Genomic DNA, 20447 nt, shown 5'->3' with positions numbered 1-20447 from the left:
TTTTTGATACTCTTCCGATCCCAATCCCTATGTCCCAACTTAAGGCTGTCCAAAGAGCTTTTCTTAACTTAATTTGGCATTATCGAGCACATAGGGTTGCAGGTCCGGTGATGTTGGCTCCTAAACGGCGTGGAGGTCTGGGAGCCCCAGATCTGATCAAATATTACTATGCTACACACCTTAAACCAGTTATTACCTGGTCATCCCGGAAATTGAGATGAGCATCACCGGGCCTGCACACATCTGTGCCATGCTTTGGGCATACCTTAAAACCTCCATGGGTCCACTTCGTAGCATTTGTCTGGCCCCGATGCTGTTTTCCTTGGAAATCTGGAGGAAATGCCTAAAGTTGTTTCCTCTGGCCTCCCAATGCCCTCCTTTGATAAACATACTGTTTAATCCAGATATCCCAGACAGCCTGGCATATGATAGAGTGATTCCTTGGTCCGAAGCTGGTCTGTTTCAACTCCGCAATATAGTGCATCCGCTCACCAGGAGGCTTCTATCATTCGCGGAATTGCAGAAACCGCACCAAATTCCCAAACAACTCTTCCACTCCTATCTGCAAATCAGACACTATTTTGCTTCTAAATCCCCCACTCTGTCTTGACAAGCCAACTCCATTTGAATTTTTATGTGCTCAGGGCCCATACCAGGCCCATTTAATCTCTGACATTTATAGAATACTCCATGAATCGGTGCCCATTACGGAATCTTCTCATTCATATATGCGTATATGCGTAAGTGGTCGCAAGTGTTAGAACATCCCATCCTACTCCCACAATGGCAGAGAATATGGGAAGCCGTCTCCAAGACATCCCGCTGTGTGGAACAGAAGGAAACGGCTTACAAGATTCTGCTCTTTTGGTATAGGACGCCTGAAATTTTAAATAAATATGATCCCAAGACCCCTGCGATGTGCTGGAGATGTCGAGGGGATATAGGTTCCCATTTCCATATCTTCTGGGAATGCCCATTGATCCGCCCATTTTGGATTACAATACAATCCTTCATCCAAGACTTGTTTGAGATTTCCCTCCCATTAGACCCTCTGTATTTTCTACTAGGGTTACCAATTCCTGGACTCTCTAGACATGCTCAGAAGCTCGCCACCTTTATTTTGTTAGCAGCTAAGAGAGCTATCCCTATACGGTGGCTATCGTGTACTCCGCCCACTTTCCCCTAAGTCTTGCAGAACCTAGAACATATCGGCCGTATGGAGAAGCTTACAGCCATAGTCCATGACACTATGCCTCAGTTCTCTATGATTTGGGATCTGTGGTATCGCTCTAAACTGTATGCTGCTGCTTAATATAGTCTTCTGATTTTTGACCTCCTACGCTGAGTTTAAGGCTCAAATTGACCGTTCACACTGTTTCATGCCCTTCTAAAGGAATGAAGTTTCCACATTTCCTGCTCACTGTCCTATGCCTATTTGATTGTGACGATTGCTGTTTTGTACCGCAAATAATTGTTAATTTATGTGAGGATATACTGAATGTGCTGAAGTATCCTGCCCCCCCCCCCTCCTCTTTCTTCCCTCCCCTCTCCTTCCTCTCCTCCCTCTCTGTTTTTGATTTGTCTTATATGTTGGACTTACTGTTTACCTGTGCACTTATGCAAGCATAAGACACTTTGTCATTGTTATCTTTATATTTTCAATAAAAATACAATAAAAAAAAAAAAAAGGAAATCAAGGATGCAAAAATTCAAAATGAAAGACAGATTGTAAAAGATAGGACAAACCCCAAAAAATTCTTCAAATATATTAATAGTAAAAAGGTTAAGTCTGAGCATGTAGGCCCTTTGCTAAATAATCTGGAGTGGGTGACTGGGGACAAAGAGAAGGCTAACTTATTAAATACTTTCCTCAGCTCTCTGTATACAAAGGAGCATGGGGGAGCTTATGTCCATAATGGGGGTGGTAGTGACGCAGCCCCAAATTCACAATGGCTCAAAGGTGATATGGTCCAGAAATATTTTGACAGAATAAAGGTGGATAAAACACCTGGACCTGATGGCATCCACCCACGGATCCTAAAAGAATTGAGCTCTGTAATTTCAAAGCCATTGTATCTAATTTTTAGGGACTCATTAATGACAGGAATAGTACCACTGGATTGGCGCAGGGCCAATGTGGTGCCTATATTTAAAAAGGGAACAAAGTCTTTACCAAGTAACTATAGACCCGTTAGTTTTAACTTCTATAGTTGGGAAGACCACATAGACGATTTATTGCAGGAAAAAAATATTTTAAGCAACAGACAGCATGGATTCATGAAAGACAGAAGTTGTCAGATAAACCTGATTTCTTTTTATGAGGTGGTAAGTAAAACCTTGGACAGAGGGGTGGCGGGCGTGGTATGCTTGGATTTTGCAAAAGCGTTCGATACAGTTCCGCACACATGGCTCATGTGTAAGGTAAAGTCTACAGGTTTGGAAATATCAGTTTGTAAATGGATAGAAAACTGGCTAAAAGACAGAATTCAGAGAGTAGTGGTTAATGATTCTTACTCTGAATGGTCTAAGGTTATCAGTGGTGTACCCCAAGGTTCAGTGCTGGGACCCTTACTTTTTAATATCTTTATAAATTATATTGGGTCTGGGATCAAAAGTAAAATTTCTGTCTTTGCAGATGACACCAAGCTATGCAGTGGAATAACGTCCTTACAGTATGTCTCCAATTTACAAGCTGACCTCAATGCTCTATCTAATTGGGCGACCATGTGGCTGATGAGGTTTAATGTTGAGAAATGTAAAGTTATGCACTTGGGGGCTAACAATATGTATGCATCATACATGCTAGGGGGAGTACAACTGGGGGAATCCATAGTGGAGAAGGATCTGGGGGTTTTGGTAGATCATAAGCTCAACAATAGCATGCAATGCCAAGCTGCGGTTTCCAAAGCGAGCAAAGTCCTTTCCTGTATTAAGAGAGGTATGGACTCCAGAGAGAGAGAGATCATTTTGCCCCTGTTCAAATCATTAGTAAGACCTCATCTGGAATATGCAGTTCAGTTTTGGGCACCAGTTCTCAAAAAGGATATCGGGGAACTGGAAAAAGTGCAGAGGGCATCCAAACTGATAAGAGGCATGGAGGAACTCTGCTATGAGGAAAGATTAGAGGAACTGAATTTATTCACTCTTGGTAAGAGGAGATTAAGGGGGATATGATCAACATGTACAAATATATAAGGGGTCCATATAGTAAACTTGGTGTCGAGTTATTCACTTTACAGTCAACAGAGAGGACAAGGGGGGCACTCTTTATGTCTAGAGGAAAAGAGATTTCTTGATCATACATCACGGGACACAGGGGCTTCATTACATAGTGGGTTGTTATATAGGCACCTTCGGTGATTGGACACTGGCTTACCCCAATTAAGAAGAATTCCTCCCCTATATAACCCCTCCCATATGGGAGGCACCTCAGTTTTTTCGCCAGTGTCCAAGTTGGTTGGTCACGTAAAACGTGCTATGAAGAAAGCTCTATGCGGGGGCCTGCGGGGGTCTAAGGGCTATGATAACCGGATCCATATCTCGGGCCGATATTTGACTCCCAAGATGATATGGTACCTGGGCCTCGTCATCCGAAGAAACAAGGTTTTGCCTGTAAGTCCTCTCCTTTAGAAGACTGGGCTCTGGGAAAACCAGACTTGGTGTACTATTAAACAGTGGCACGAAAGTTTCTGGCAGAGTCTTTTACAAGGTCCAGGTAAGAGGTTCCTCTGAGAAGGAACCCAAAAAATCGTAAAGGTTGGCACAACTTTGCCTGCTGTGATGGGGGAAGGCTGGTATCTGTCTGTTTCCGCAGTTCCTGCGGCGAGCACAGGTAAGAGAAGTTAATCCTATATAAATCATATATTATGGATTTCTTCATGTGAGTAGTTGAATGTCTTACTTCATTTCCGCCACTAGAGGGAGTAAGAGCAGCCTGATGCATACTTACATGCCTTTCCAAGTATTCACGCTCAATGAAGCCAGTCTCCGGATGGCTCACATCCTCCGCTGCAGACTCTGCCACAATACAGGTAAAAAGAGGTCCCACATAGTCTGGGGGTCCCGCGCATCTCTGTAGATCCTTTTTTCCCCCCGTCGGACGCCGGCAGTCCTCGTGCGCGCGCCTAAAGGGCGCGCTCCCATATTAAATGAAGAGGGGGGTGTGGTTGCGGGCCGTGCACACCAGTGTGCACAGAGTCTACTGCGCAGGCGCCAAAGCAGCAATTTTAAAAAGCCCAGAACGCCAGGGGGCTGTAAGTGGAGGACACAGAGCTGTGGGCAGTAAGCATCCTAAGGGGTTGTATCCAGGCAAACCTAAGACACCTACTCAGCATCAGGTTGTGCAGTTTAAGCATATATGTTTATTGTGAGACTTGTAGCACAACAGTGATTGCACTTTTGTACTAGTACCTCTGCTTTGTAGCTTAGGACTGTTTCCTCGTAAGAGGGTCTCAGGGGGAGGTAACTAGGGCACTGGTAAATCACCACCTAGGTCTAGGGGTACTAAAGATGCCTGTAGATTACCATCCCCCCCTGCAAGACTGGAGCCAGCCTCACAGGAGGAGTCAGTGCCCCTGTCAGGTTTTGCAGCCTCTCCTAATGTTTCAGCCCCAGCGTATGTCACTGAAGACTCCCTTAAGGCTACATTGGAGGATTTTGAAGGGATAATTATGAATTCCCCCTAGCATTTTTTATTTCAGCCTCCCTGAAAAAAAGCAGAAAAAGGGGTAGATCCCCTCCCTCTGCTGAAATTCCTCTTTCAGATGACACCTCTCACAATGAGGAGAGATCCCTATCATGGGATAGGGATCAAGAGCAGTCGGATGAATCAGAGGAAGAGGAGAGAGTCCCCTCCTCCCAGGCACTTAGAAAGCAAGTTCAATATTACACTGAATTGGTGTGTACCACTTCAGAATGCCGCTGCTGAGGCCGCTACTTCCTCTGTTTCTTCCCTGGGGGGTCAGGAAAATCCCACAGACTGCCTTTTCCTTTCCAATTCATCCCTTAATGGATAAATTGTTGTATGAGGATTGGGGACATCCCGATAAACTGTTTGCTCCTCCTAAAAGGTTTTCCATGCTTTATCCTCTGGAGGAAAGTTTCACCAAGAAATGGGGGGTCCCATCTGTCGATACGGCTGTTTCTTGTGTGAATAGAAACATGACCTGTCCTTTGGATAATGCTTAGGTATTTAAGGATCCAACTGATAAGAAGCTGGAAACGTTGTTGAAAGCCTCCTTTTCCATGGCTGGTGCTGTAGTGCAACCTACAGTCGCAACTGTGGGGTTGTGTCAGTTCCTCAAGGAACAGGTTAAGCAGATGCTTGGCCTTCTTCCCAGTGAGGAAGTGGAGAATTATGCAGAAATTCCTCAAATTCTGTGTTTTATGATTGATATGGTTTTGGATTCTGTCCAACAAGCATCTCGTTTGTCTCTCCTGTTGGTACACATGCGAAGGGCCCTGTGGCTCAAGAATTGGGCAGCTGAGCTGTCGTGTAAAAGATATTTGACTGGGTTTCCATTTAAAGAGGAACGCTTATTTGGGGAAGAATTGGATAAATTCGTCCAAAAGATTACAGGGGGTAAATCTACTCTCCTGCCAGTCAAAAAGAACAAACGTCCATAATTTAGGCGTTCTCTTTCTCCCAGAGCATCAAGCTCTAAGCAGTGGCAACGGCCTTCCCAACCTCCCTCCAGGGGCAGAAAAAGACTTGGGGGCGAAAGCCTGCCAAGCAGAGCCCAAAAGCTTCCTTGTGAAGGGGCGCCCCCACTCAGCCGAGTTGGGGGAAGGCTCCTGCAGTTTGCAGAAGCCTGGCGGGAAGAGATTCGGGACAAGTGGGTATCCTTCTCAATATCTCTGGGCTACAAGCTAGAGTTCCAGGAAATTCCACCATCTCGCTTCCTAAGGTCAAGGATCCAGTAAAGCAAAGACCGCTACTTCTGGCCTTAGATCACTTACTATCCCAGGGGGTGATAGTGGAAGTGGAGCCAAAAAAGCAGGGTTCAGGCTTTTACTCAAATCTCTTCACCGTTCCAAAGCCAAATGGAGATGTCAGACCTATCCTGGATCTAAAGGATTTGAACCAATTTTTGCACATTCGGTCTTGCCGAATGCAGTCAATACGCTCTGTGGTCTCTTCCCTGCAAGGGGGGGAGTTTATGGCATCAATAGATATCAAGGATGCATATCTTCATGTGCCAATATTTCCCGCACACCAAAGGTATCTAAGGTTCGTGGTAGATCAGCGGCATTTTCAATTTGTGGCCCTGCCTTTCGGTCTCGCTACAGCTCTTCGAGTCTAAACAAAGATTCTAGACCCTCTCTTGGCAAATCTAAGAGCTCAGGGTATAACCGTGATGGCTTATCTAGACGATTTGCTACTCATAGAGCGAACAGTAGCGCTCTTGAACCACAGTGTTATCAAAACATTAGAACACCTGAAACACCTAGGTTGGATTATAAACCTAGAAAAGTCGTCCCTGCAGCCTGCTACCAGGTTGGAGTATCTGGGCATGGTCATCGACACCGCTCAGGGCAGGGTGTTTCTACCAAGGCCAAAGGCTATGGCTATAGGGGCTCTGGTGCGCCAAATACTGGGCAGAAGGACTTCTCCCATTCGGTTGTGTATGAGACTGTTAGGGAAAATGGTCGCCTCCTTTGAGGCCGTTCCATTCGCCTAGTTTCACTCAAGGCCTTTGCAGAGATGCATCCTTGCGGCTTGGAACAAGAAGCCCCAGGCCTTGGACCTTCCTATGTATCTATCCCCAGGGACATGCAGGAGTCTCGTTTGGTTACAGACCAAGAATCTGCTGAAAGGCAAAACTTCCCCTTCCATGGAAGATTGTAACTACAGATGCCAGCCTGACAGGCTGGGGAGCAGTGTTGGAAGAAGTATGCACGCAGGGGAAATGGTCTGCGACCGAAAAACTACTGCCCATAAATATTCTGGAAATTCGGGCAGTTTATATGGCCCTCATGAACTGGTCTTACAGACTACAGAGTCTCCCTGTTCGAATACAGTCCAACAATGCCACAGCTGTGGCTTATATCAATCACCAGGGTGGCACCAGGAGTCTGGTTGCACAAAGAGAGGTGAATCGCATACTTGCTTGGGCAGAGAGGCACATTCCACGCCTTTCTGAAGTCTTCATTCCAGGAGTGGAAAATTGGCAAGCAGACTTTCTAAGCCACCAACAGTTATGCCCAGGAGAATGGGCTCTACACCCCAACATATTTCAGACCATATGTCACAAATGGGGCATGCCAGACGTAGATCTGTTTGCGTCCAGATTCTACAAGAAGCTGGACAAGTTTGTGTCAAGAACAAGAGATGTATTTGCTCAGGGTTCAGATGCTCAAGTTTCAGATGCTCTGACAATTCCCTGGGATCGGTACAATCTAATTTATGCCTTCCCACCATACCCGCTTCTGTCATGGTTCCTAGGAAGTGTCAAGAGGGAAACAAAGTCGCTTCTATTGGTAGCTCCGGCTTGGCCCAGGCGACCTTGGTACGCAGTGATCATGAAGTTGGCAGTAGGCAGGCCTTGGATCCTTCCTCTCCGGTCAGATCTGCTCTCGCAGGGTCCAATTTACCATCCTGCTTTACACAGTCTGAATTTAATGGTTTGGCTGCTGAGACCCACATTCTGAGAGACCGTGGACTCTCGGAGCCAGTCCTTTCTACTCTGGTCAATGCCAGAAAGCCGGCCTCCAGCCTTATTTAATACAAAATCTGGAAGGCATATGTTTCCTGATGTGAACCCAGAGGATGGCATCCTAGAAAGTATGTCGTTAGCAGGATCTTGGCTTTCCTCCAGTCAGGCCTAGAAATAAATTTGGCCGTAAGCACTATCAAGGTGCAGATTTCAGCTTTGTCAGTGTTTTTCCAGAAGCCACTTTCATCACATTCTCTTGTGCGGGCTTTCATTCAGGGAGCCATGCGGTTAAGGCCGCCAGTCAAACCTCCGGTATGCCCATGGGATCTAAATTTGGTTCTCTCGGCATTGCAGGGACAACCATTTGAACCATTGAATCAGGCTTTGTTAGTTCTTTTGACTAAAAAATTATTTTTCTTGATAGCCATATCCTCGGGTAGAAGAGTGTCAGAGTTGGCAGCTCTCTCGAGCAAGGAACCTTATCTAATTATTCATAAGGCCCGAGTAGTGATGCGTCCTAATAGGTCCTTTCTACCTAAGGTGGTTTCAGGATTCCATTTGAATCAAGATGTAATCCTACCACCCTTTTTTCCAGACCCACAGTCCGCAGAAGAAGAATCTTTACACACTCTAGATGTGGTAAGGGCAATCAGTATCTATCTCCAGGCAACTGCTCAGATAAGAAAAACTGTTTATTTTGCCAGAAGGCCCTAAGAAGGGCCAAGCGGAGTCAAAATCCACTCTCTCAAGATAGATTAGACAAGTTATTCTTCAGGCCTATAGTGTAATGGGGAAGAGTCCTCCTTTTCAAGTGAAAGCGCACTCAACTAGGGCTGTAAGGGCTTCTTGGGCAGTGCATCACCAGGCCTCTCTGGCTCAGATCTGTAAGGCTGTGACTTGGTCATCAGTCCACACATTCACCAGATTTTATCAGGTGGATGTCAGAGGGCAAGAGGATACTGACTTGGGGCGCAGTGTACTGCAGGCTGCAGTTTAGATCCTCTGGCCCATGGTGGTCTATAATTCTGATCTGTGTCTCCCTCCCCTCAAACTGAGCATTGCTTTGGGACATCTTACTATGTAATGAAACTCCTGTGTCCCATGATGTATGATCAAGAAAATAGGATTTTTATATACAGCTTACCTGTAAAATCCTTTTCTTGAGAGTATATCACGGCACACAGAGCTCCCACCCTTCTTGGGTTTTACATGGTTACTTATTGCTTTGCTACAAAACTTAGGTGCCTCCCATATGGGAGGGGTTATATAGGGGAGGAATTCTCCTTAATTGGGTTTAGCCAGTGTCCAATCATCAAAGGTGCCTATATAACACACTATGTAATGAAGCTCCTGTGTCCCGTGATGTACTCTCAAGAAAAGGATTTTACAGGTAAGCTGTATATAAAAATCCTATTTTCATCTCCAAATACGGAAAGATTTCTTCACAGTAAGAGCTGTGAAAATGTGGAATAGACTCCCTGCAGAGGTGGTTCTGGCCAGCTCAGTGGATTGCTTTAAGAAAGGCCTGGATTATTTCCTAAGTGTACATAATATAACTGGGTACTAACATTTATAGGTAAAGTTAATCCGGGGATAATCCGATTGCCTCACGGGGGATCAGGAAGGAATTTTTCCCCTGCTTTAGCAAATTGGATCATGCTCTGCTGGGGTTTTTTGCCTTCCTTTTGGATCAACTGTGGGTATTAAATTGGGTATATGGGCTGGTATGATGATATTATATAATTTTTTTTTTTTTTTGTGGTTGAACTGGATTGACTTGTGTCCCTTTTCAACCTGACTAACTATGTAACTATATGTAACTATGTAAAAGGTCTGATGGCTATTGTTTGGCAGGGTGTCTCTCTTCTCTCAAGGCTATTGCTCTGGGACATCCCAGTAGGTAAGGAATATTAGCGTAACTCTGTGTCCCATGATGTATGAAAAAGAAAATAGGATTTTTTTTATAGTATATCACAGGACACAGAGCCTCAGTATTCACTGATGGGTTATATAGGCACCACTAAGTGATGAACACTGGCACACCCTAGACAGGAAGTTTAGCCCCCTATATAACCCCTCCCCTAACTGGGAATACATCAGTTTTGCAACGGGATCCATTCAAAGTTCTTTTCCTAGGCCGAATTGAATGGTAACCGAGCCTCGTGTCCGAAGAAACAAGGTTCTGTCTGTAACTCTTCTCTTTTTAGAGCGCTCGACCCAGGTATTCAGTATTTGTTTTTTTCAGCCATATTCTTGGCAGGGTGCTTTTCAGGCCAGAGCTTGGATCCCCCTTTTTAAAGGAGGCCCTAGTCCCTGAAGGTTTTTCAAATGAAGCCCACCGTGAGAGGTAAAGATTGGGTCTGTTACCACAGAACTCTGCAGCTGGATAAGGCAAGGGAGATTCCTAAGGAATTTTTCTAGTTTCTTATGGGCTTTTCCCCTTTAAGTAATGTTGCTATGCTTAAAGTCACCACCGGGGGCTGTCAAGAGCACGTACCTTACATGCTCGTCTTTCTTGTCTCTGATCATGCTGCACACTCCTCTGAGCCCAAGCTTCAGGTAGGATGTGGCTGGGGGGCTTTTTTTCTCTGAGAATGTCTCCCCACAGTGAATACTGAGGCACTGTGTCCTGTGATGTACGATAAAGAAAATAGGATTTTTATAACAGCTTACCTGTAAAATCCTTTTCTTGGAGTACATCACAGGACACAGAGCTCCTGCCCCTCTTTTTTGGGGATATGTATTGCACACTTATTGCTTTGCTAGAAAACTGAGGTACTCCCAGTTAGGGGAGGGGTTATATAGGGCGCTAAACTTCCCATCTAGGGTGTGCCAGTGTCCATCTCCTAGTGGTGCCTATATAACCCATCAGTGAATATTGAGGCTCTGTGTCCTGTGATGTACTTCAAGAATTTTACAGGTAAGTTGTTATAAAGATCCTTTTTTTTTCATCGTTCTTACCTGTAAAGTCCTTTTCTTTGAGTACATCATATGACACTGAGATCTCTCCCCTCTTTTTTGAGTATTCAGTGCTTGCTACAAAACTGAAGTACTTCCTGTATGTGAGGGATTATATAGGGGATCACTTCCTGTTTGAAGACCTTTGGTCTACCAGTGTCGATTCACCTAATGATGAAGTATAACCCAGCAGGTAATGAATATTAGCCTGACTCTGTGTGCCATGACTTAAAGAATGCATTTTACAGGTAAGTATGGTGAAAAAATCCTATTTCTTATAGGGACAGAAGAGGGAGAGGAAATTGGGGGTAAAGAGCTACTGTTTGAGCAGAAAACGAGTGACAAAACGCTTGTAAAACACTCAAGTCAGGTGTTTCTATTGAAGTTGATGGGGCCAAAAACGCTTGTAATCTGCCAAAAGGAAGCTTGTGTACTTTTTGAAGCTTCAGGCATTTTGCGCCAGGCGACAGAACGTTTAGATGTGAACAGGTGCCATAGAAATTAATGGGATTTGGCTTGTTCAGCATTTAGAGCTACTATCTTCAATCAGAAAATGGCTCAGGTGTAAACAGGGCCTACTATTTACCCCCATGCTCCTTTCTTTCAGCTCTGTGTATACAAAGTATTTAATAAATTAGCCTTCTCTTTGTCCCCAGTCATCCACTCTAGATTATTTTGTAAAGGGCCTACATGCTCAGACTTGACCTTTTTACTATTAATATATTTGAAGAATTTTTGGGGGTGTGTCCTACTATCTTTTGCAATCTGTCTTTCGTTTTGAACTTTTGCATCTTTGATTTCCTTTTTACATAATCTGTTATATTCCTTGTAACATTTAAATGACACTAGTGTTCCTTCATTTTTATATTTTTTGAAAGCTCTTTTCTTATAGTGTATAGCTTTTTTAACTTTGCCCTTGAGCCTGATAGGTTTTATTTTTAAAATGATTGCCCATGGGAATATACTTTGCAGTGAGTTCACAAACAGTCTTTTTGAAGAATTCCCATTTCTGTTCTGTGCCCATTGATGCCAATATTCTCTCCCAGTCTAAGTCCTGGAGAGCAGCCCTCATCCTTGGAAAATTTGCTCTCTTGAAATTAAGTGTTCTTTTTCTTTCCCGTATGTGATTTTTGCTTACAGCTAACATCAAATTAAATCATGTTACGGTCATTGCTACCCAGGTGTTCCTTTATCTGAACATTAGTAATACGCTCTGCATGGTTTGAGATTACCAGGTCCAACAGAACATCATTCCTAGTTGGGGCCTCAATAAACGACCAAAAAATTGTCCTGTAATAGGTTTATACATTTTTGCCCTTTAACTGTGCCAGCAGTGCCATTACTCCAGTCAATTTCTGGATAGTTAAAACCCCCCCATTATCATTGTCCCAGCCCTCCACCTCCTCATTAACATTGGGTGGTCTATAACAAACTCCAATGGTTAACTTTGAACTACGCACATCTATATGCAGTTCTACCCATAATGCTTCAGACTCATCACACACACCATCCACCAGGTCCTCTTTCACACTCGCTTTGAGATCACTTCTCACATACAGACAGACCCCTCCACCTTTCCTTTTTACTCTGTCTTTCCGAAAGAGTGCATAGCCAGCAATATTAGTAGCCCAGTACTGTGAGGAATGAATCCAAGTTTCAGCAATACCGATTACTTCATAGCTCTCCTGATGCACCAGAGCTTCCAACTCACCTATTTTGCTTGGCAGACTTCTGGCATTGGTGAACAAACACTTTAATGCATTAATATATATTGACCGGTCACATACTATCCTCTTGGGTGTTCTGAGATTGCAACTAGGACTTGCTACTATACTTACCTTGGGTTTATGTTCTTTGGTTACCCTACCACTAATGCCCCTAATATTACCCTCTGGAATATGTTCCACATTGACGATCTTCGTCTCTGGACCCCCCCTCCCCCCTCATTTCCCAAATTTAAAAACCCCTTTAACTTTTTGCCCATCCTTATTCCCAGCTGATCTGCACCCTCCTCATTTAGGTGCAGTCCGTCTCTTCTATAGTGCCTGTTATCGACTAAGAAGGTATCCCAGTCCTCCAGGAACCCAAACCCCTCCTTACTACACCAGCTCTTCAGCCAATTGTTTACTTCCCTAATCTCCCTCTGCCTTTCTGGTGTGGCTCGATGTACTGGTAGTATTCCTGAGAATACTACCTTGGAGGTCCTTTTCCTCAATTTAGCTCCCAAGTCCTTAAAATCGTTCTTTAGGACACTCTATCTGCCTCTGACTTTGTCATTGTTGCCAACGTGCACCATGAGAGCTGGGTCTTCCCCAGCCCCTCCCAGTAATCTGTCCACCAGATCCATGATGTGCCGAGCCTGAGCGCCCAGTAGACAACATGCAGTTTGGCGCTTCAGGTCTTTGTTACAGTTTGGCCTCTCTGTCCTTGTAAGAATTGAGTCCCTTCTCCCCCCCCCCCCACTCTCACTGGAGGAGTTCTTCCCCTGGCAGCTAGGAGAGTCCCTCAGCTCCAGCAATGCTGGTCCCTGACTAGATTTCCATTAAGATGCACAACATCCAATATTTTGAGCTTCTGTTAGGTAAGTAAGTGAATTCAGCAGGAAAAAATTTCATAAATCCTCTATCCAAATTGGGACTTGTAATATATCTTTTGGTTTATATTAATGTATCTGAATTGATATTTTTTCAAAAACTTTATAGAATGTTGTTTTTGCTGTCAGGTAACACACACTAGTAGCGTATAAAAAGTCACTTTTTAGCTAAACTTGTTGTTGTTGCTTTTGTAGTCCTCGCCTAAACCACTGGACATGAAGATGAAGTTTGTCTGTGGACAATGTTTGCATAATGGGAGAGAGATTGAGGCAGATCATGATGGAAAATACTGTACAGCCAAAGCAAGACATAGGTATGTAAGCAGCCTCTTCACAACTGTGTTAAAATAGAATGCACAGAGTGCTGGGGTAGAATTTTCAAAGGATTTACTCTGTAATGTTTAAAAAAAAAAAAGTGTTTAATGCTACTTTAAGCTCTACATAGTGTGGTGTCGCATTACAGTAAATACCCTGAGACATGTTGTTCTGAGGCAGCCCATTTATATTTATATATATATATATATATATATATATATATATATATATATATATATATATATATATATATATATATATATATATATATATTTAAAGGCCTAATTCCCTCATCCATAAACTCAATGTGGATATGGGAATCCTTCTCTCTGAATTATTGTACTCTGACAGTTGGGAGACGTCCCCACTGGTGGCAGGGATAGTTCAGGTAAAATCTGACAGAGTGGTTGCACCGAGGTTTATTAGCAGATCAACATCTGTACAACCATCCTACCCATACATGGATCGAAATCCAGCCTGCCTCTGTTGAACCAGCCATATGTCTATATATGGCCAGCTTAAATGCAGTCTTATTCATATAAATCATCTGCAGAGAAGACTTCAACACCAGTAGCTTTGGCATGTAAAAGTGAGACATTACTCTTACTAGTAAAGTAGTTTCCATGACTTTTCCCACGGCAGCCTGACCAAGGGATTACGCCTCCTATGGACAGAAAGCAGAAAAACGTTTTCAAAAAAACACTCACACCCTTATACGCTCAGAGAGTGATCTATCTGGGCCTGCCATGATGCGTCATGGAAATTAACGGTAAGAGTAATATAGTAATTTTACCTCTTTCTTTAATCGTACATCACAGGACACAGAGCAATAGTAATCACTGTAGGTTATAGGCCACCTTCAGGTGCTGGACACTGGCACACCCTAAACAGGAAGTTGCCTCCCTATATAGCCCCTCCCATACCAGGAGTACCTCAGTTTTTTCGCTAGTGTCTAAAATGTTGGTCACGAGTAAAGATGTGCTGTGCTGAGCTCCACTGGAGCAGTCCTTGCTGGGGCTAGCTGTGCATCCGGATCCATTCAAAGTGTCTTTTAGACCGAATTGAATGATGCCCGGGCCTCATGTCCGAAGAAACAAGGTTTTGCCTGTAACACTTCTCTTTTTAGAGAGCTGGACCCCGGGATCCAGTACTTTGGTATTTTCAGCCATAAAGTTTTACTGGTGGGGTGCTATTACGGGTTCAGGAGTGTGGGATCCCACCGTGAAGGGTGAAGATTGGGTCTGTTGGTTTTACCACAGAAAACCCTGCGGCGGGAAAGGTAAGTGGAGTTTTTCTAAGGAATTTTAAATTCTTATAAAATGTCTCCTTTAAAAAAATAAAAATACATTTTTTATGCCTAAGCGTCACCACTGGGGGCTGTATAGAGCACATACTTTCTCATGCTTTCCTCAGAGATCACACTGTGTCAGGAAGCAGCAGGCTTTTTCCTCCGGCTAGCAGGCAGACCTAAGTAAGTTTGGGGGTGGGTTTTCTTCCACCAGACACCCCCCACCTTGACAAAGCTCTCCGCCTCTGCCTGGAAAGGGGAAAGCTAAAAACAGTCGGTATGCCGGTCCGTTTTCCTACCACCCCTGCACAGCAGCTTGTCTAGGTCTCCTCCTCACCATCTCTCCCTCACACACACCGATCCCGTTGGATCGGAGCCCGAGCTCGTATGGGAAAACTTTTGAAAGAGGAAGTGGGACGTGATGCGATTGAGGGGGTGTTACTTAGCGTGGCATTGGTGTCCTCCAACATCCTGCGTGGGAGTGTGTTTAAAAAGCTACATTTTTGCTGCTGAAAGTTGGGGGGGGGGGGGGGGGCAAAAGAGTGGCATGTAAGAGGTTTAGTGACACAAGCATTCCTATTGATTCGCATTCCTATTGACACATTTACTATTCGCATCAGGCTGGGTGTTAATAGCAGCGGCAGTGACTGGACTATTGCTCAAAGCGGTTGATGCGATTCTCCTGGTAGTACCTCTGCATTTTGGGGAGGTAGATGCACCACAAAAGAGGGCTAAAGGGATCTCCCTTAAGCTCTGAAAGCCTAAAACTCATTTCTACAATGGCATCCTCCCCTGAGAGGGCGTGGCTGGTCAGAGTGAGCCTTCTGGGGCCATGGAATGTTTGCAACTGTTTACAACACTATAGCCCCTGCCTATATTTCTAAAAAGTTTTTTTTCCTCAGCCATGGTAGGATGGGAAAAAGGTTATGGCTTTAATCACATCCCAGTTTGGGATAAAATGCAACAGGTTCCATTCCATTACCCAAGGACCCTCAAACTGAGGATCTGGGGGCAGGAGAAGATGTTTTCTTTCAGTGAACTGTGAACAGGCTAATGACTCCTGTTCTGAGGGGTCATATGCAGAATGATCAGCTGCACATTGCGGGTGCAATTTCTTACTGAATTTGTCCCCACCACATTTTATACTACCCTTAACTGAGTGCCCACTTCTTGTTTTGGATTCACTAAAGCCTTCTTAAAGCTGTGCATGCCTTTCCTGTCCATTCATTGTTGGGAAATTTTATGTATTCTGAGTGGGATCACCCAGATAAATGTTTTTTCCTCCTAAAAAGTTTTTTTACACTTTATCCTATGGAAGAAAAAACTTGTTAAAGGTGGAAGATGCCAGCAACTGACGGTTGCTATATCTTCTGATTTAAAAGTTTGACATGTCCGGCGGACAATGCTCAAATACTCAGGGATCCAACAGATAAAGAGTTGGAATTCTTATTTAAAAAAAATAAAAAATAAACATATATTGTTTTCCTGACAGGTTTAGTGTCTCAGCCTGTGCTGACAGTAATTGGTATGCGTGAAAATCCCTGAGGGACCAGTTTAAACAGGTGCTCAAGGTTATCCTTGTTCAGCAGGCCCAGGATCTGACAAGCTTTATATTGTCACTAGATGCTATGAGAGATTCTATCTTCAGGCCTCACACGTATCGCTGGGCTGGTACATATGTACAGTGGTGTGAAAAAGTGTTTGCCCCCTTCCTCATTTCCTGTTCCTTTGCATGTTTGTCACACTTAAGTGTTTCGGAACATCAAACCAATTTAAACAATAGTCAAAGACAACACAAGTAAACAAAATGCAATTTATAAATGAAGGTGTTTATTATTAAAGGTGAAAAAAAATCCAAACCATCATGGCCCTGTGTGAAAAAGTGATTGCCCCCCTTGTTAAAAACATACTAGAACTGTGGTTGTCCACACCTGAGTTCAATTTCTCTAGCCACACCCAGGCCTGATTATTGCCACACCTGTTCACAATCAAGGCATCACTTAAATAGGAGCTGCTTGACACAGTAAGGTCCACCAGAAGATCCTTAAAAGCTACACATCATGCCGAGACCCAAAGAAATTCAGGAACAATTGAGAAAGAAAGTAATTGAGATCTATCAGTCTGGAAAGGGTTATAAAGCCATTTCCAAAGCTTTGGGAATCCAGCGAACCACAGTGAGAGCCATTATCCACAAATGGCAAAGACATGGAACAGTGATGAACCTTCCCAGGAGTGGCCGGCCGCCCAAAATTACCCCAAGAGTGCAGCGACGACTCATCCAAGAGGTCACAAAAGACCCCACAACAACGTCCAAGGAACTGCAGGCCTCACTTGCCTCAGTTAAGGTCAGCGTTCATGCCTCCACAATCAGGAAAAGACTGGGCAAAAATGGCCTGCATGGCAGAGTTCCAAGGAGAAAACCACTGCTGAGCAAAAAGAACATCAAAGCTCGTCTCAATTTCTCCACAACACATCTTGATGATCCCCAAGACTTTTGGGACAACATTCTGTGGACCGATGAGACAAAAGTGGAACTCTTTGGAAGGTGTGTGTCCAAGTATATCTGGCGTAGAAGGAACACTGCATTTCATAAAAAGAACATTATACCAACAGTAAACTATGGTGGTGGTAGTGTGATGGTCTGGGGCTGTTTTGCTGCTTCAGGACCTGGAAGACTTGCCGTGATAAAAGGAACTATGAATTCTGCTGTCTACCAAGAGATCCTGAAGGAGAATGTCCGACCATCTGTTCGTGTACTCAAGCTGAAACGAACTTGGGTTCTGCAGCAGGACAATGATCCTAAACACACCAGCAAGTCCACCACCCAATGGCTGAAGAAAAACAAAATGAAGACTTTGGAGTGGCCTAGCCAAAGTCCTGACCTGAATCCTATTGAGATGTTGTGGTATGACCTTAAAAAGGCCGTTCATGCTCGAAAACCCTCTAATGTAACTGAATTAGGACAATTCTGCAAAGATGAGTGGGCCAAAATTCCTCCAGGACGCTTTTTCACACAGGGCCATGATGGTTTGGATTTTTTTTCACCTTTAATAATAAACACCTTCATTTACAAATTGCATTTTGTGTTTACTTGTGTTGTCCTTGACTATTGTTTAAATTGGTTTGATGTTCCGAAACACTTAAGTGTGACAAACATGCAAAGGAACAGGAAATGAGGAAGGGGGCAAACACTTTTTCACACCACTGTATAGAATACTATGGTTGAAAAATTGGTCAGCCGGAGCGTCATTAAAAAAAAAAAAAAAAAAAAAAACATGGCTGGTCTTCCTTTTTTGCGCTGAATGGCTTATATCTTGGATAATTCAAAGAATTTCAAAGATCTTCCAAAGAATTTCTATTGGAAAGGTACCCCCCTTTGCCATTTAAGAAAGAGTAAATGTATTTAATTTAAACAAGCTCCTTCTCCAGTGCCAGGGGCATCACGACAGCTTCCGCCATAAAGTTCAAGAGGTAATCCTCAGGGTCAAGCCTATGGACAAAAGAAAACTACAAACAAGTTACTAAAGCTTCCTTGTTATTATTATTATTCAGGATTTATATAGCGCCAACAGTTTGCGCAGCGCTTTACAATATGAGGGCAGAGAGTACACTTACAATACAAATTAATACAGGAGGGATCAGAGGGCCCTGCTCGTTAGAGCTTACAATCTATAAGGGAGGGTCAAGTTGAAAAAAAAGGTAATAACTGCGGGGGGATGAGCTGATGGAGAAAATGAAAATACAGTTAGGTGTGGGTAGGGTAGGCTTCTCTGAAGAGAAGTGTTTTCAGGGATCGTCTAAAAGCTAATAAAGTAGGAGATAGGCGGACAGATTGGGGTAGGGCATTCCATAGGATTGGAGAGGCTTTGGAAAAGTCCTGGAGGCGAGTATGGGAGGAGGGGATGAGGGAGCTAGAGAGCAGGAGGTCTTGAGAGGAACGAAGAGAACGAGTAGGTTGGTATTTAGAGACTAAGCTAGGGATGTAGCTGGGGGCAGAGTTGTGGATGGCTTTGTATGTAGTTGTTAGTATTTTGAATTTAATTCTTTGGCTGAGCGGAAGCCAGTGGAGGGATTGACAGAGAGGAGTAGCAGACACAGAGCGATTGGTAAGGTGGATGAGTCTGGCAGCAGAATTCATGATGGATTGAAGAGGTGATAGACTATGTAGAGGTAAGCCAATGAGAAGGGAGTTGCAGTAGTCGAGGCGAGAGATGACCAGCGAGTGAATTAAGAGCTTGGTTGTGTCATTGGTTAGAAAGGGGCGTATTTTGGAGATGTTGCGGAGGTTGAGGCGGCAGGATTTGAACAGTGATTGGATGTGTTGCTTGAAGGAGAGTTCAGAGTCCAGGACTATACCTAGAACCTTGGCGTGAGGGGATGGGCTTATGGTTGTGCCATCGATAAGGGGGTTCCCCCCTCTCGCGGGGGGAGGAGACTTCTGCAGTGCTCAAGAGTCTGGCAGAAAGAATGTCAAGATAGATGGGTGGCTTCTTCAATAGCTCTAGAGTACAATCTGGGGTTTCAAGAGATCCCGATTCCTGGTTTTCTCCGATTTTTCTCGTTTTTTCAAACGTTCCTAAAGATCCAGAGAAAAAGAAGTCTCCATGAAAGAGCTTGGGTTAAGGTTTTATTCAAACCTTTTTTCCCAGCAAAATCAAATGGAGATGTCAGACCCATTCTGAATCTCAAAAATCTAAACCGGTTCCTGGATATCCACTCTCTTTCGCAATCCAATCAGTTGTCTCCATCTACAAGGAGAACATTTGACATCAATCAACATCAAGGGTGCATACCTCCGTGGGCATATTTCCCCGCTCACCAGTAATATCTACTTCAAGGTAGAAAATCTTCATTTTCAGTTTGCAGCTCTGTTTTCAGTCTACCTACTGCACCTTGAGTCTTTACAGAGGTTCTGGCCCCTCCTCTAGCCAGATTAAGGACCCAAGGTATAACTATTCTAGTTTACCTAGACAATCGGCTCTTGATAGACCAGTTGGTAGCCCGCTTAGACCAAAGTATGGTCACCACATTCAACTACCTGGAATACCTAGGTTGGATTCTCAACCAAGAGAAATCTTCCTTAAAAGCATTAAGGAGGTTATGGGTCTTTTCATAGATATATCCAGAAAAGGGTATTCTTGCCCCAGGCAAAGATCAGTGCCATAAAGGAACTGATTAAGGTGGTCGAAGCAAGATGAATCCTTCTATTCAGCTTGCATGAGGAAAAGATGGTGGTTTCATTCAAGGCCGTTCCTTATGCTCAAGACTGCTGCAAAACAGTATCTTATCGGCTTGGAACTAGAGGGTTCAAGCTCTAGATTTTCCAATGTATCTGACTCCAAAGGTGCACCGGGGCATCAGTTTATGGTTAATAACCAAAAATCTGCAAAGGGGAAATCCTTCCTACAGTTACCTGGGAAGTGGTGACAACATAGGCCAACCTATTTTAGGTTGAAAGAGGCAACTGTCCAAGAGAAGTGGTCCAGATCAGAAATGACCTTGCCCATTAACATTCTACAGATTCAAGCAGAGCGCTTGGTCCTGAGGCCCTGGACGTTTAATTTTCCAGAGCTATCCTGTCCGATCCACCAAAGGGGGACAAGAAGTTGTGCGGCCCACAGAAAGGTTAATCATATCA

At 44.0% G+C, this 20447-nt stretch overlaps 1 protein-coding gene across 7 annotated transcripts in view; it reads left to right on the top strand.

Annotated features, from left to right (window-relative positions):
- Positions 1-20447, top strand: part of ZC3H7B (zinc finger CCCH-type containing 7B) — a 624860-nt gene that overhangs the window by 408022 nt on the left and 196391 nt on the right. For all 7 annotated transcript variants that reach the window (XM_077452416.1, XM_077452411.1, XM_077452410.1 and 4 more), the window contains one exon: positions 13402-13520. In XM_077452416.1, the coding sequence (XP_077308542.1) occupies positions 13402-13520 (119 nt within the window). The remainder of the gene's footprint in view (positions 1-13401; positions 13521-20447) is intronic.

The sequence above is a fragment of the Lithobates pipiens genome, unplaced genomic scaffold (assembly GCF_037356315.1).
Source record: "Lithobates pipiens isolate NorthernLeopardFrog02 unplaced genomic scaffold, aLitPip1_a1.2 Scaffold_23, whole genome shotgun sequence".
Taxonomy (NCBI): Eukaryota; Metazoa; Chordata; class Amphibia; order Anura; family Ranidae; genus Lithobates; species Lithobates pipiens.
This window is presented reverse-complemented; position numbering and strand designations above follow the sequence as displayed.